At 42.1% G+C, this 14,055-nt stretch overlaps 1 protein-coding gene across 3 annotated transcripts in view; it reads right to left on the reverse strand.

Moving 5' to 3' along the window:
• Window positions 1-4,513: 4,513 nt before the first annotated feature.
• LOC139052368 (5-oxoprolinase) overlaps window positions 4,514-14,055 on the reverse strand; it is a 154,618-nt gene continuing 145,076 nt past the window's right edge. For all 3 annotated transcript variants that reach the window (XM_070529466.1, XM_070529460.1, XM_070529470.1), the window contains 2 exons: window positions 9,369-9,466; window positions 4,514-4,930 (listed from right to left, as the gene is read on the reverse strand). In XM_070529466.1, the coding sequence (XP_070385567.1) occupies window positions 4,856-4,930; window positions 9,369-9,466 (173 nt within the window). In that variant the 3' untranslated portion in view covers window positions 4,514-4,855. The remainder of the gene's footprint in view (window positions 4,931-9,368; window positions 9,467-14,055) is intronic.

Here is a 14,055-nt window from a genome sequence, read left to right on the forward strand (position 1 = left end):
AATGCTCATATTCTGCGGCCTAAAGCTCATGGCACGGTGCGAAAACGCGCACGCTGCGAAAGCGAAACAGTGCGCGGACAAGCATACAGACGCGAAGTCGGTCGCTGCGAATCTATACGTGCGATCGCTGCATTGAGGCTTCATTCTATTACGCTCCATTCAGTTATACAAACACAATAAGAGCATATTTTACATAGTTTGCTCTCACCGTTTACCTACCTTTCACGCAAGAATTAAGCCGGTTCGGGAGACTCCATCGCGGCGACCGCGCGCAGTGGCATTCACTGTACGTATTCGGTAAAGAGATAGCGTCTGTAAACGATTCTGTGCTTTCACTTTGTCCAAGGTTATTATTTAGTGAGTAAAAAACTTCTCTCGTTTCGAAAGTACTTACAGAAATGTCCGGGAGAGCTCGCGCGTGGTGTTTTCAGTGAGCGCTGACAGCAAAACCTACGGGGAGCGCGCCGCGTGATTCCTCATACTAAGCCAGTGAGGCGCTTCCCGATAGATGGCGATTCCGTAACTCCTCGCCGCCAATAGTAGCAAGAGCTTGGTGGCAACCCACCGCCCCGTTCCAAGGGGGACGCTCATAACATCCATATATCTATCCGCTAAAACCCCTTGATAATTTGAAACATTTGAAAGTAGCGACCCTTTCCTCCCCGCGGCGCTTTCCTCCTCGCTTCACCTCGCCCGCCGGCTGCGTGCGCTGCGCACAGCACGCTTTTTCTCCTGGGCTCCCGCGGACGGGCCGCATCATTCTAGGAGGCGCGTTATTTTGGGCCAGTTGCGCGCCCCAGTGGTGCCAAAATTTTGAGAAATGCTGAAAGCAGCATCGATAATGCTGAAGGCAACGTTTATGGGGAGGTTGGTTATTTCTTAAAGCCGTGAATGGGGTACACTGATGTAAAAGGAGCTTTGAGGCGAGTTCTATACTCCAGACAATTTTTCTGCCACATGATCAGATGCTTTACTTTATGCGTCTGATGTAGTATTGCTTGCGGCACAACCCTCTGCAAGTGGCTTATTAAGCGAAAGTCTTAGATCTCTTTCAAGGTTGCGTTGTGAGGTATAGAAGATATCACGACACCCAAGGTAGGCTGGAAGTGAATGAAAGCATGTCCAGCCATGTTAAGAGATGATTACTCAACAGCAAAGTTCATTAATGATTGATTAGTGAATATATCAAGAGGTATATTAAGGTGGATTAAGGTCAATGAAGGTGGATTAGGGTGGATGAAGGAGAGTTAAGGTGCATTATGGAGAATTATGATGGATTAGAGTGGATTAAGGTGGATGGAGGAGGATTAGGGTGAAATACGTTGCAGTGCTAAACATTATTGCCTGCACAATATTCTCTGCATTACTACATCATGACCCCAATTGTGATTGATTGCTCAACATTCGTAAACAAAGCGCATTGAGGCAACGATTACGGCTCGTGTTAAATCAGTGGAAAAAGTTTCCCCACAGAACAAAACCACAGACGGGTGGTTTTAAAACATTCGCTATTAAAGCAAAGATTCCCGGCTTCCACCTAAATGTCGATATCGACAGCAAGCGTGCGCGATCATGTGAACCGCCTGCAGATTGTCTGAATCCGTGAAAAAAAAACAAATAATAATCATCGTCCACTCATGCATGCATGGAAGTGCAGTTCCAAGCAAATTCCAAAAATCCAAGGTGTCCTTAGGTATCGCCTAAGAGACGCGAAAGCAAAAGCCTTGTAAAGCCTACTGTAATTGACCTTAATTCACCTCCATCAACCCTAATCCATCCTAATCGGTTTTAATCCTGCTTCATCAACCCTAATCCTCCTTAACATGCCTTAATCCTTGTTCATGCACTTTAATCGCCTTTTATACACCCTAACACACCTTAATCCCCTCAATCCACCTTAATCGGTCTTAATATTCTTTCATTAACTCTAATTCACCTTAACCCTTGTTTGTGCACTCTAATACACCTTTATACACCCTAATGAACCTTAGAAGGAGGCAAGGAGGTGAGAAGGAAGCGGAGGTGGCAAAATTCAAAGAGTGGCGGTACTTTAAAATTATCAAGGTACTTTACTCACCGCACGTGGCCTCAGCGACAGCGCACGAATACGAAACCATTACCGCTTCCACTTTGCTTCTGTACGATCAGATGTTAGAAACGCAACTGAGTTTTAGTTAACGCACTGTGCTCCAATCATGCTGAATTGAATCATGTGGATTGAAGACGTGTGCAGTACTTGTCTGCAAAAATAGTGACTGGCATATCAAGGAATGGAATGAATCTGTGTGGCTAAGTTCGCAGACTGCTGCTGCAACTGTCAGTACGTATTACTGGCACTTTGAGATGTACGGCTTTCCTCAAGAATACAGAAATTTGCTCATCTGCCACCGTCGTATCGCTAACCTTCAAAAAAAGTGCTTCAGCCCCACAACGTACGTCAGCAACAGTGAGTACCACTCGTTAAACAATGGCAAAGGGGGTAGCACCGCTTCCTGTCGTAGTAAGTATTGCACACAGTATCTACACACATATACATCTACCCCAAATGACACGGAATCTTATGCCCACTTTATCGCCAAGGTGTCAATAAATAAATGGGTGCACACTTGATATGTGCACCGTACACGCATAATAAATGACGGACTACACCGATAACGCACGAATAGTCGAAGCTGAATGTTTCGTGACGGTCCACAAGAGTAAGCGAGTAACTTGCAATAATACGTATTTGCTACAAGATATTGCAATGTACAAAACAGCTGTGTTTCAAGCCTTGCACGTAGCAAGAACAAATCTGTCGGAACTGAGCGCAACCGTGAGCGATTAGGCAGAAAATGAGATAGCGACGGCACCAAGAAAATTTACTGAGTCAGAAATGTGATAAGCCGCTGCTTCAAAATATTTGTCAAAAAAAAGAACGAACAGCAAAACACACTAATCTTGAATCAATCCATAAGCGAAAATTTGTTTAGCTTGGAATACATATTTAGTTCCGCTTTTAGAACAAGCACTATATATGCTGATCGCGCCATTTGGACATTGCTTAATCAGCTCCGGAAGCGCTTTTGCATGTTCTCTGAAGCTGTAGCCAAAGCTTCGTGTCGTTCACCCAATCATCGTCTACAGTATCTCCTGAAACAGAGGTTTGCTAAGCTGCACCGCCATCATACACAACTATTGTAAACATGGAGGCATTTGAGGCAAGCAATGGACACGTCACCACGTGATCAAACATGGCAGCGCCCATGGTATCACCGCGAAAAGGGTCAATACCCACGATGCGTCGTACAAGACAGCAGCAGCAGCAGCAGTAGAAAAGCCGAAGGAAGAGGCAAAGAAAGCTTCACTTAAAAAAATAATAATAATAATAAGGCGAGGACCATGACCTATGTGACGTTACTCTCCGGCTCCGGCATTGGAGAACGTAGGGAATGAATTTTGCTTGCGTAGACTAGACGGGGCAACTGGCGAGAGAGTTGATGTTGGTATGCAGCGAAGCTTGCCCCCTGAAATCCTGGGTTATAGCGACACTTCAAATATTTTTACCTCTGCTAATAATGAACCAATTTGAAAAAAATCTAGTGGTAGAATGCTCCCTAGAGGGCACGACAATTTCCAGTGTATAATCAAAATTCGCTATGTCGAATGGTGACGGGCCCGTTAACTGCTAGTGCAGGCTTACGAGGTCTTGCTGTATTGCTTTTGTTTCTTGTTTTATTTCACATCTACCATTTTCTCTCTCATGTTCCGTTTTTAGAATCAGGACAATGCTTTCTACAAGTAAAGTATTGCCACGCATGCTTTTACTTTTTGCTAGTCGTCACAATGATCATTGTTACCATAATCATGTACAACTTCTTGAAGATTGTAATTGATTCTATAGCAAGGCAGAAAGATGACACATATGTATACAGGGACTTGGTTGCTTTTATGCTAGCTTGAAAAAATATCTTATGCTTACTCTTGCTTTGTTTTCACTGAAATACCACAGATCACATTTTTTGGTACAGAATATAGTTCAATAACACACTAGGCAACTTTGCTTGTCTAGTCAATCCGGGAAAAAAAGAACTGGCATCATATGCACATCATATGCATTGTGCTTCTGCAGAGGTGTGGACTTTATTGGCTGCATATAAATTGGCAACTAAACCTTTGTAGCAGGCAAACAATGATGCCAAGTATTCTACTGAAATTTAGGGGGGAGGGGGGGGGACCTATCTTATTGCAATATCTGAGTGGGCACAAAGCAGTGGTAAGTACAAGATCTTATTGCCAGAATAAGAAGAATGTCAGAAGTTGTCAGAATAAAAGTTTTGCTCACTCTAATATAGTAGATGGACTTAAATAGTGAGATTCGATTCCAATAGCACCGACTTTGCTCGCCATTTAAGTGGACACTCATTAGCCTCCTGCACACTTTGAAGTCTTGCTTTTGCATGTCCTTTGACTTGTATACATCTTAATTGGAATCGTGAACTAGCAAACACCAACCAGCCATGCACATGAAGAATTTTTCAAGTAGAAAAAGGTGTATTGTTTATTTGTAGCTCTTTTTTACAGAACATATTAGGCACACTCATGTAGATTATACAGCACATTTAAGGTTCTGCGTGGTTCTCATGAGGTTACAGATAATGCTCATACGTCGAGCCACCAGAGCATAAAAATGCAATACAAGGCACAAACTCGCAAGGCCATATTCCACGCTTGCACAGCTTGTAACTGAACACCAGTACCAGTACTGCATCCCGTTCAAATTGCAAAAGTTGCTTATTATTTACTTACTAAGTGCTAACCATCATTGAAATCAACATAGGAAAATAATTCATTTCTACGGTCACCACTGCAAAGGTTATGGAGACTTTACAGTTTGTGGTGATGAAAGACCATAGCCACCACCGCCAGGTGTCTCCACATGAAGAACATCCTGCAAAATAAAAAATATCCCAACATATTGAGTGCACAGAAAACTGCAGGACCTGAGCAGCTCATTGAAAGCATACGTTAGGGTGAGATCCAGAGAAAGTGTCTAGTCACTCCACTTCCCTTATCAGCAAAGGCCATGTATTTTTACATTTGTAACAAGACTCCACCACATCACCAAACAAGTCACACTTCATGACTGTCACTGCAACACTTTCCTCCGACTGCATTGCAGCTGACCTGGCCACATGAGTAAGGATTGATGGGTATAGAAATATGGTACACGGCTTACCAGCAGTGTAATCAATTTACCTTCTCTTTTCATTCCTTGCAAGGCTGCATTTTTACATGACTACAGCATATTTCTTTAGCACAGGAACTCAAAGGCTGAAGAAGTACTTTATCACTTGCCACAAAGCAGTATACTATATCAGTACAAATCGTAATGCCTCCAGTTTCTATCACCAGTTTGTGTCAAGCTTTGAGTGGCAATATGGATGGAGCTGGAGCAATGGAAATGCTACGTCACCATATATGCTGGGAAATATTAAGGCCAGTAATGATATGCAACATGCTAAAATAGATAAATATGTGTTACAGTTTAATGGCAGTGTGGCACTTTGCAACCTTTACATCATAAAGCAAAAGACGGCCAGTAAATTATGAGATGCCTGAGCTGCTGATCTCAAATAACAAGTTTGTGCTTTTCAGTTTATAGAAGCTACAAGGGACAAAGGTTTGTAACAGAGCAGTGGAAAAAAAAAATTGCTGTATTGCCTCGCAACTTAACCTTAGCTTGAACTTTAAAGTTACAGTCTACACATGCATGTGTAATGACTAAGCTGTGAGAAAGCTTTTCACAGCTTTCAAGGTTCATACACCTTAGTCCCAAATAAAAATGCAGCTCTACAAAGTGCAGCAGTGTCACATCCTAGGCCTAAACAATGGGTCAAGGAGGCATAACTATTTTTGCAGGCAAGATTATTCAACATTTTGCTGGGCATTCATGCACTATGATGCCATACCAAATGTGTTGTATAAATGAACTACGTATAGAATAAATTATAACAAATTTTGCTATCATATTTGCACTGCTATGACACGACCATAACATTATGATCATATGATCTTAACATGATTTGATGCTGTGTCATGTATGCAACATAAAGCTGCGTCAATAAAAAATTTTGAATTCAAGCAACTTTTTTATCTCCAAATATTGGACTTTCACTGGAGTAGGGCACTCGGAAACAAATAATTTTTACGTTCAGTAAATAATTTCTTTTTTCTGAAATGCAGCCATTCAAAAGGTACAGGGACTGCTATAAATATACAACACAAAAATTAACATTTTTCATGTCTCAATATAAAAGTGTGTTGTTATGATCACGTGATCATAACATGAATTGATGCTGTGTTACTTATGCAACAGAAAGCTGCATTATAAAATTATGCAGATTCCATGCACTGTGGGAATCGATGTAAGTGAAGTTTTCTATGCTGTTTGCTTTGATTGACGATAATTAACAGTGATGTTGATAGCGACTGTTTAAATTATTCAATGTTTTGTCCAACACGAGAGTGGTGAGTTGCTATTAAATGGCTCTTTGCATGCACCGCTGCTGTTTCTCCGCATAGTACACAAAACACAAAGAGAGAGGTGTTTGCTTGAGGCGTTCTTGTGCGCCACCGTTCATAACCTCTGAGAGTGTTCAGCATCAATGCACACATGGCACATCGCATAGTGGCAGAAGCATTAAACTTGAATTGATTATGGGGCTGTATGTGCCAAAACCACAATCTGATTATGAGGCAGGCCACAGTGGTGGACTCCGGAGTAATTTTGACACCATGGTGTTCTTTAACGTGCCCCCAAATCTAAGTGCATGAGCGTTTTTTATTTTGCACCAGTCGAAATGCGGCTGCCTAAGTCGGGATCAAATACACAACCTCGAGCAGTGATATAGCTGCAAAGCCCCCCGCGGCAGGCACAGAAGTGTTGATTTGTCATGCAACCACTTCCATTGTGTCACATGGACCCTGCGGTGTGCTTTAATTAATGCGGCTACGTTTCTGCACGCCCTGTGTAAGTTGTCCGCTAGACATATTTGTGTAGTTTTATTTTTCAAAAATAGGATAAATGCACCATACCATACCTAGAACTTAAATTTATCCAGTTTCCCTGCAACTGCTGTCATGTGTGTAGTAGTAGCCTTTCCTTGCCTTCTCACATCACTTTTTCCCTATCCCCCCCCCCCCCCGCTTTTATTTGTATGGAAACTGCGAGCAAAGAGTGGCAAGGCTGTTAATCACTGGTTTCGTGACTGCGTCGGTTCTGCCCATTCACTGCCTCCTCTTCCCCCCTCCTCTCTTCCATTTTATCTAACTTGTCTATGGACTTGCATGTTAATAGAAAGGTAAGCGCTTGCAGGGGTTCACGGATAATTACAGATGTCAAGAGGTGTGGTGACGCCCAGAAAGCTCCAGAGGGTATTAGCACATTCAACGCGGTGCAGTCCAAACAAGTTTCTCTTGCTCTTTTCTTCCCCACCCCGCTCCTTCCACGTATATACTACATGCTCTCAACCACCCCCCAATGCAGTGTGCCAGACAGCAGCAGCAGTAGCAGCAGTAGCAGCAGCAGTAGTGGGAAAGTCAAAGAAAGAGGCAAAGAAACCTTCGCTTTAAAACAGCATGAAGCATTACTTATGCTGCATACTTATTATTATACTTTATAAAGCAACTAAAGACAAAAGCTAATAAAACTGAACTGTTGTGCATGACAAACAGACCCATGATCTATCTCTTCATAGTATACTTCATTATTATTCAGCCCTTCTACATAGAGAAAAAGTGGCACGATGTAGCATAACACTAAGAGAAGCAGTAAATCAGTTTAGACTGATGGAGCATTCTTTCAAAGTATTAATTACATTTTCCTGGCTCAAAAATTTCAATTGTCATAGGAGAAAATGTTGCCCATTTCTGGCATTTAGAAATCTGCACTGTAGAATCGGCACCAAGTTATTTGGGGGGGGGTATTTGGCCGGTAATATAACTGCATGTTACAATCGGGGGCACCGTAAAATCATGCAAATACGGTATTTCAGCAAGTACAGTCTTCCAGAAGTATGTACTTCAGAGGTACATACTTCACTATAATGCACTGGCCCTTCTTAGGAAGATAAAATGTGCATTAAATTTCATAGTTTATGCTCTTTGTAGTATCAAATGAAGAGGAAAGACTAACTGAACAAGTTTATTACAGCATGAAATATTTAACTGAGCTTCAATGTTTGGCAGGGCAAAAGTAAGTTTCGGTGAGAGACCTGTTTCTCTAGCAAGTTAACTATTACAATTAATCAGAGAAACAGTCCTACATTTGTTACCTTTTGCTTATTGCCATGGGTTCTGTGGACCTCTTGGTGACATCGACGGACTGAAAGAAGCTCCACCCTACGTACTCAATTGCTTTGCAGTGCCACCAAACTACGTCTTTCATTTGCCTACTTACTATCAAGGCATGTAAATGCAACTTCAATGACATTTTTCACTGGTTCGCTTATTTGAGATGATATCGAGAAACATTTCAGCATTTATTCATGACACCACTGTCAGCATAGAAAAATCTCTATTCAACCACTCACTTCAATGGCACTGAACCATGCTAACAATTTGCCTTTCAAACTATCAGTGCCAATTATGCCGTTGTCACATTTATGTGCCAAAGTGTTAACATGATATGCAGAAGGAGAAAGTGTGGTTTGAAAATGACGAAATACAGTAATCTAACAGTTCAATAATGTGAATTACTCAAAACTTTTGCCATCACTTTATATCAAAGTTTTGCAGTGCTACAATTCTGTCTAGAACAAGACGACATCAAACATACCCTGGTCTAGCATATTGCCAGGGCTTTAACTGAATTAGCATTTGCTGGGACTTCTAGAACATGTCTCAAGAGAGTTAAAATTTTATGAAGCTTGATGAGAGTGACCTCTGTGTACATACCCTGAATTTTAGTCTCAAAAGCTTGTGTAATGAATGGAAGGACCAAAATAACAACATAATGAAAAAGAAATGCTTTGGTAAATTAAGTGATCTACATAATATTGGAGGCAATTTATGCAAAGTTTTGGATTCCTGGAGTTCCAAACTTCGTCACGGCACAGTAAACAGCTATTAGGGCAAGCATTTTTAAATTATGTGCAATGTGTCATGGCATCAATTTGTATGCATTTGATTTCATTTGCACAAAACACAGGGTGTAGTATACAAAAACTACACACTGCACCAAAATCAAGTCTAGTCCTACTTAATATAAACACCCCATGCACCTTCTAAAAATTGTATTTTCCTTAGAAGAAGAGCAGCATATAAGTTACATGAGAAATTTGAAAAATGCTCTTTTTTATCATTGTGAAATTCATGAGAGCATATACCCCAGGTGAGATGTTAACAGAGGCCTTTGAGCCCACGTTGACAATTCTGCCACTCTTGAAGTACAGCAAGTTGACACCGCATGAACCTGGGTGGCCACCTGCATGAAGCATGAACAAGCACAAATGCGGTGCAGTCAGGTACTTAAAGAAGGTGGAATCACATCATTTTTGTGCCCTTTCTCATTTACCAAGCCTCCATTCATTGTGACTGAGCTATCTTGCATTCCAGAAGTGTAGTCTATGAATTTAACTTAACTCGGCATTTCTTTTGGGTGTCCTGGTAATATGTTGCTTTCTGATTCATTCTGCTTGTCACTGTCTGTATCACTGTGACTTAAACACAGCCAAACATACCCTGATCTCCTAACTTCTAACAACCCAAAACGTAAGGACCTAATTCCAATTAAAAAGCCCATCATTAGATCTGGTCTTACTGGCCTGACAATCGCAGTGCATACAATGCACGCTAATAATCATGTCTGCAAAGTATTACATTGCTAAACGTCGTGAAAAGAGCTGAAATTTTAAACCAAACACTGTGCGCCCTTGTCGCGGGTGCTGTGCTCCTCGCCGGAGAGTCTACGTCATTCGCACAAAGGCACCTATGTAATTCGCAGTGCTGTGACACCACTCACTGTGACATGTGACCGAGAATTATTCAAGGCGATGGCAGTTACTTGTTTGATCTGTTGCTTCAATAAACAAATGAATGTTTAGAGAATTGATAAAACCTACAAACTAAATGTGTGCATGTCTGTTTTACTTCGTACTATAGCAAGGGAGATTTACTTCCATTTCATCTGCTTGTTCCAACGTCGTGCAGTCACAACGTGCAGAGAACGAAACTATGTCATTTTCTACCGCATTACAGCACGCGATCATGCTCTTTGATCCGCTTGTGTCTACCTCAGTTTTCATGTGGCACTGATTTATCATACTGCTAGTCTGGTGCCAGCAGTACAACGACACGGTGTATTGCTGTAAGGATCCTTGAGCCGGGCCAGCCTCTCCAAACATGTGCACACTGAGGAATCCAGCTTGCAAAAGCAGCCAGACAACAACGCAAGTGTTCTTGCACGTTTCTATCTCTGTTAATAATGAACCAATTTTAAAAATTGTTGCAGTAGAATGCTACCTAGAGGGCACGTAACAATTTCCAACGTATAACCAAAATTTGCTATGTGACCTGGTGAGGGGGCCCTTTAATACTATTCATGTGATACCTTACCAACAAACTGTGTCCAGCTATGACAATCATTCCTTAAAGCACTGTACTTCTACAGTGAATGTTCTCCACCCACTTGGAAAACAAAGAAAGAAAGTAGCAAGAATGTGCTCCCTTTTCCAAAAGACACACACATGCATATACACACGTAATTGGCACTGGGCGTTTTTCAAATAGTCCACCGAACAACGTCTTCCAGTCTTTGACATAACAAGGGCACACCTGTAGCATCATCCATCACAAGGACAATTGGTGAGAAGATTCGACAGCACTAAGAAGCAGGCACAAACTTTCGTTTGAAACTTTTGCTGTTTTCATGGGTTCACTCGTACAATAATTTGTGCTGAAATCATAATGGAATCTATGCACACTACTTCGTTTGCAATGCCGAGATCTGGTGAGGGGCAAGAATGCATATTGCAGGACCTCCTTGTGCTCTCGTCACCAGTGAAAAGAATAAACACGACAATGTGCAGGGTGATCAAGAGTTAACAAGGCCTTCAAATTCAACTAAGACCCAAACTCACTGTAGCCATAGTACAAATTTGAATGAGGTTATAACCCCACCACTAAAGAAATGATTGTTAAAGAACAAATATGAAGGAAAGCATAGTCCCAACACACAATGGTTATAAAATAAAGCATTTGAAGGAGTGTATAGCCTTTTCAGAAATGGAGCTGGGCAGGTCATGTAATGCGTAGGGTAGGTAACCAGTGGACCATAATATGTACAGAATGTCCTGTAGTTTTAGGTCCTGCAGTGGACATAAAGATAAGCTGCTGCTGCTGATGATGCTAATAATGATAGCTTTTTCGCAGCTAAATCAAGAATAATTCTGGGCGAATGATTCATATAACAAATTTGTTTGATAACTCTAGTCACTGACACAGAGATACACTCAAATATCAATTAAAATATTTCTGCTTTAATGTGTACCTAATTGTACTTGCATCTCATCTACTGCGCAGTCATTAGACTGCACAGTGAATGAGATGAAGGTAGTACAGGGTGCTGCATATTTGCGGAAATTTTGCAAAAGGGTCGCATGTTGGAGTCCACGTTGTTCAATGTAGCACTTGCCACAGTTAAGTGCCTGGTTTTTAGGAAAAAAGTGCAAATTTGCCTGCACCTGTGGAGATGCGAACTGCTGCCGTGATAGCACAAGTATAAAATTGTGTCGACGCCTGCCGGCAGCTACAGAAAGCAGCCAGCAGGCGGTGTCATAATTTTATGCTTGTGCCGTCGCAGCAGTAGTTTGCATCCCCATAAGTGCAGACAAATTTGCACTTTTTTCTTAAAAACCAGGCACTTAACTGTGGCAAGTGCTACACTGAACAACGTAGACTCCAACATGCGACCCTTATGCAAGATTTCAGCAAGAATAATGCAGCAGTGAGCGTAACACCTTTTTTTAACATACGCAGTGAAATATGCAGCACCCTGTACATTGCACCCTCTTGTATGTGATTTACCCAGTGCACCACCACTGGCAGTCAAATTTCTCATGCAGGCTGCTTAATCTTTTCTGCCTTAGCATTTCTACCTATCTTAACATTTCTACCTTAGCTTTTCTCTAAAAAAAAAAAAACAAAGCAGCACCTGACAAGCATGCCTCAAAATCAAGTGGCTGATCAACATCCCAAGACACAGGAAAAGTGCATCATGGAAAGGCGTGACAGGCTCTTCTTGTGACTTGGCTAGCACAGAAGCAGCACAGAAGTGGCACAGAAGCAGCACAGTAGCATAATTGTCTTTGCACGGTTCAAGAGCTCACTGGGGCACACCATGCCAGCAAGCACTGAATGCCAGTATGCACAGCATGTTTTCATATGCAATAGCTGAACTGCTTTGGCTCTTTAGCTTTTATCATAACTTGATGATGTATGGGGTTTTATGGCGCAAGGGCCAGGTATGGCCAAAGAGCGCCATGTCTTGCTAATGGGTTTGCAGTGTAATGATGATTACTATGAAGTTGGTGTGACGTGGCTGTAAAGGGGCCTTAAAATATACGCTCTAAAGTGCATAAAATCTGTATAATAAAATTATGGCGATGACGTATGACTTGTACTATGAACATTTAGATGCATTTAAAAGAATGATACGATAGGTAAAATATATCAGATTATAAGAAATGCCAGAGCACTACTGCCTCCTTAGAGCCCTTGAAACACAAGGGCCTGGAGGCATGTGCTATGCAAAACAATTATCGCAGTAGCATCCTCAGGAGAGAGGAGGCGCTACGAATGCATGGGACTAATAACATGTAAGACCACATATCTGAGGAAACCTAAGACTGTGTCTGTATTAAAAAGCGGTCTGGACCAAGAAGCATTGCAGGATGTAGAGGAATGTGCTGTTGGTATGCTAATGAAAAATGTGTCTTTCTCTCAGATCCGGCTTCCCGACACTCCAGGAGGATGTGGAGTACGATCAGCCTCTCCCCGCATCTACCAAAGGTTGGCAGCTCACTTCCGGTGAGGAGAAAATTATGGGTGCCAAACGTGTGTCCTATTCTGAGACGACAGAATAGAACATCTGTACGGCGTGATTTTGTATTCGAGGGCCAGAATCCTAACTGTGGTTTTATCAGGTGGAGCTTATTATCCGTTTCCGCATCCCACATGTGTTGCCAGTGATCTTGCAGCCTCCTTCGCAAGAAAGGCCTCAGATCTGTGACAGGCACCTGAGCGGTAGGGTTAACAGCTTGCGATGCGATTGACGTGGCCACCTCGTCCGCCAGAACGTTACCCTCAATGCTCCTATGGCCAGGCACCCAGCATATAATGATATGCTGGTTAGATCTGTACGCTATACACAAGACGGAATATAGTTCATTAAGTACTGGATTTTTGTGTGTATTCTTATATTTGTGATTTTCTTATATGCTTCACAGCAGACAATAATGCATAGGCCTCGCCCGTAAATATACTTGTTTCCGGATGTAGTACATCGGATTCTGAGAAGGATGGGCCGACGGCACCATACGACACCCCGGCATTAGACTTCGAAGCGTCTGTGTAGAACTCTGTGCAGGAGTGCTTGTGCTGGAGTTCTAGGAAATGAGTTCGTATTTCGATCTCTGGTGCGTGTCTAAAAAGGATATGTCACATTCTATGACCTGCCACTCCCAAGGCGGTAACAACTTGGTTGGATGCATTAGGCGAAGCTCGAGGAGTGGGACACGCATTTCATCACTAAGCTCCCTCACTCGAAGCGAGAAAGGCTTTCTTACAGAGGGGCGATTATGGAAAAGTGTAGTGCAGGTCATATCGTTAACAGTGTTAAAACATGGATGTTGATGATTGGATTGTATTTTTAGGAAATATGTAAGGCTGATGTAAGTTCTCTGTAGATGGAGGGACCATTCATTTGATTCCGCATATAAGCTTTCAATCGGGCTCGTTCTGAAAGCGCCAGTGGATAACCGGATACCTAGATGGTGAACAGGATCTAGCATCTTT

Source organism: Dermacentor albipictus, chromosome 1 (assembly GCF_038994185.2).
Source record: "Dermacentor albipictus isolate Rhodes 1998 colony chromosome 1, USDA_Dalb.pri_finalv2, whole genome shotgun sequence".
NCBI lineage: Eukaryota > Metazoa > Arthropoda > Arachnida > Ixodida > Ixodidae > Dermacentor > Dermacentor albipictus.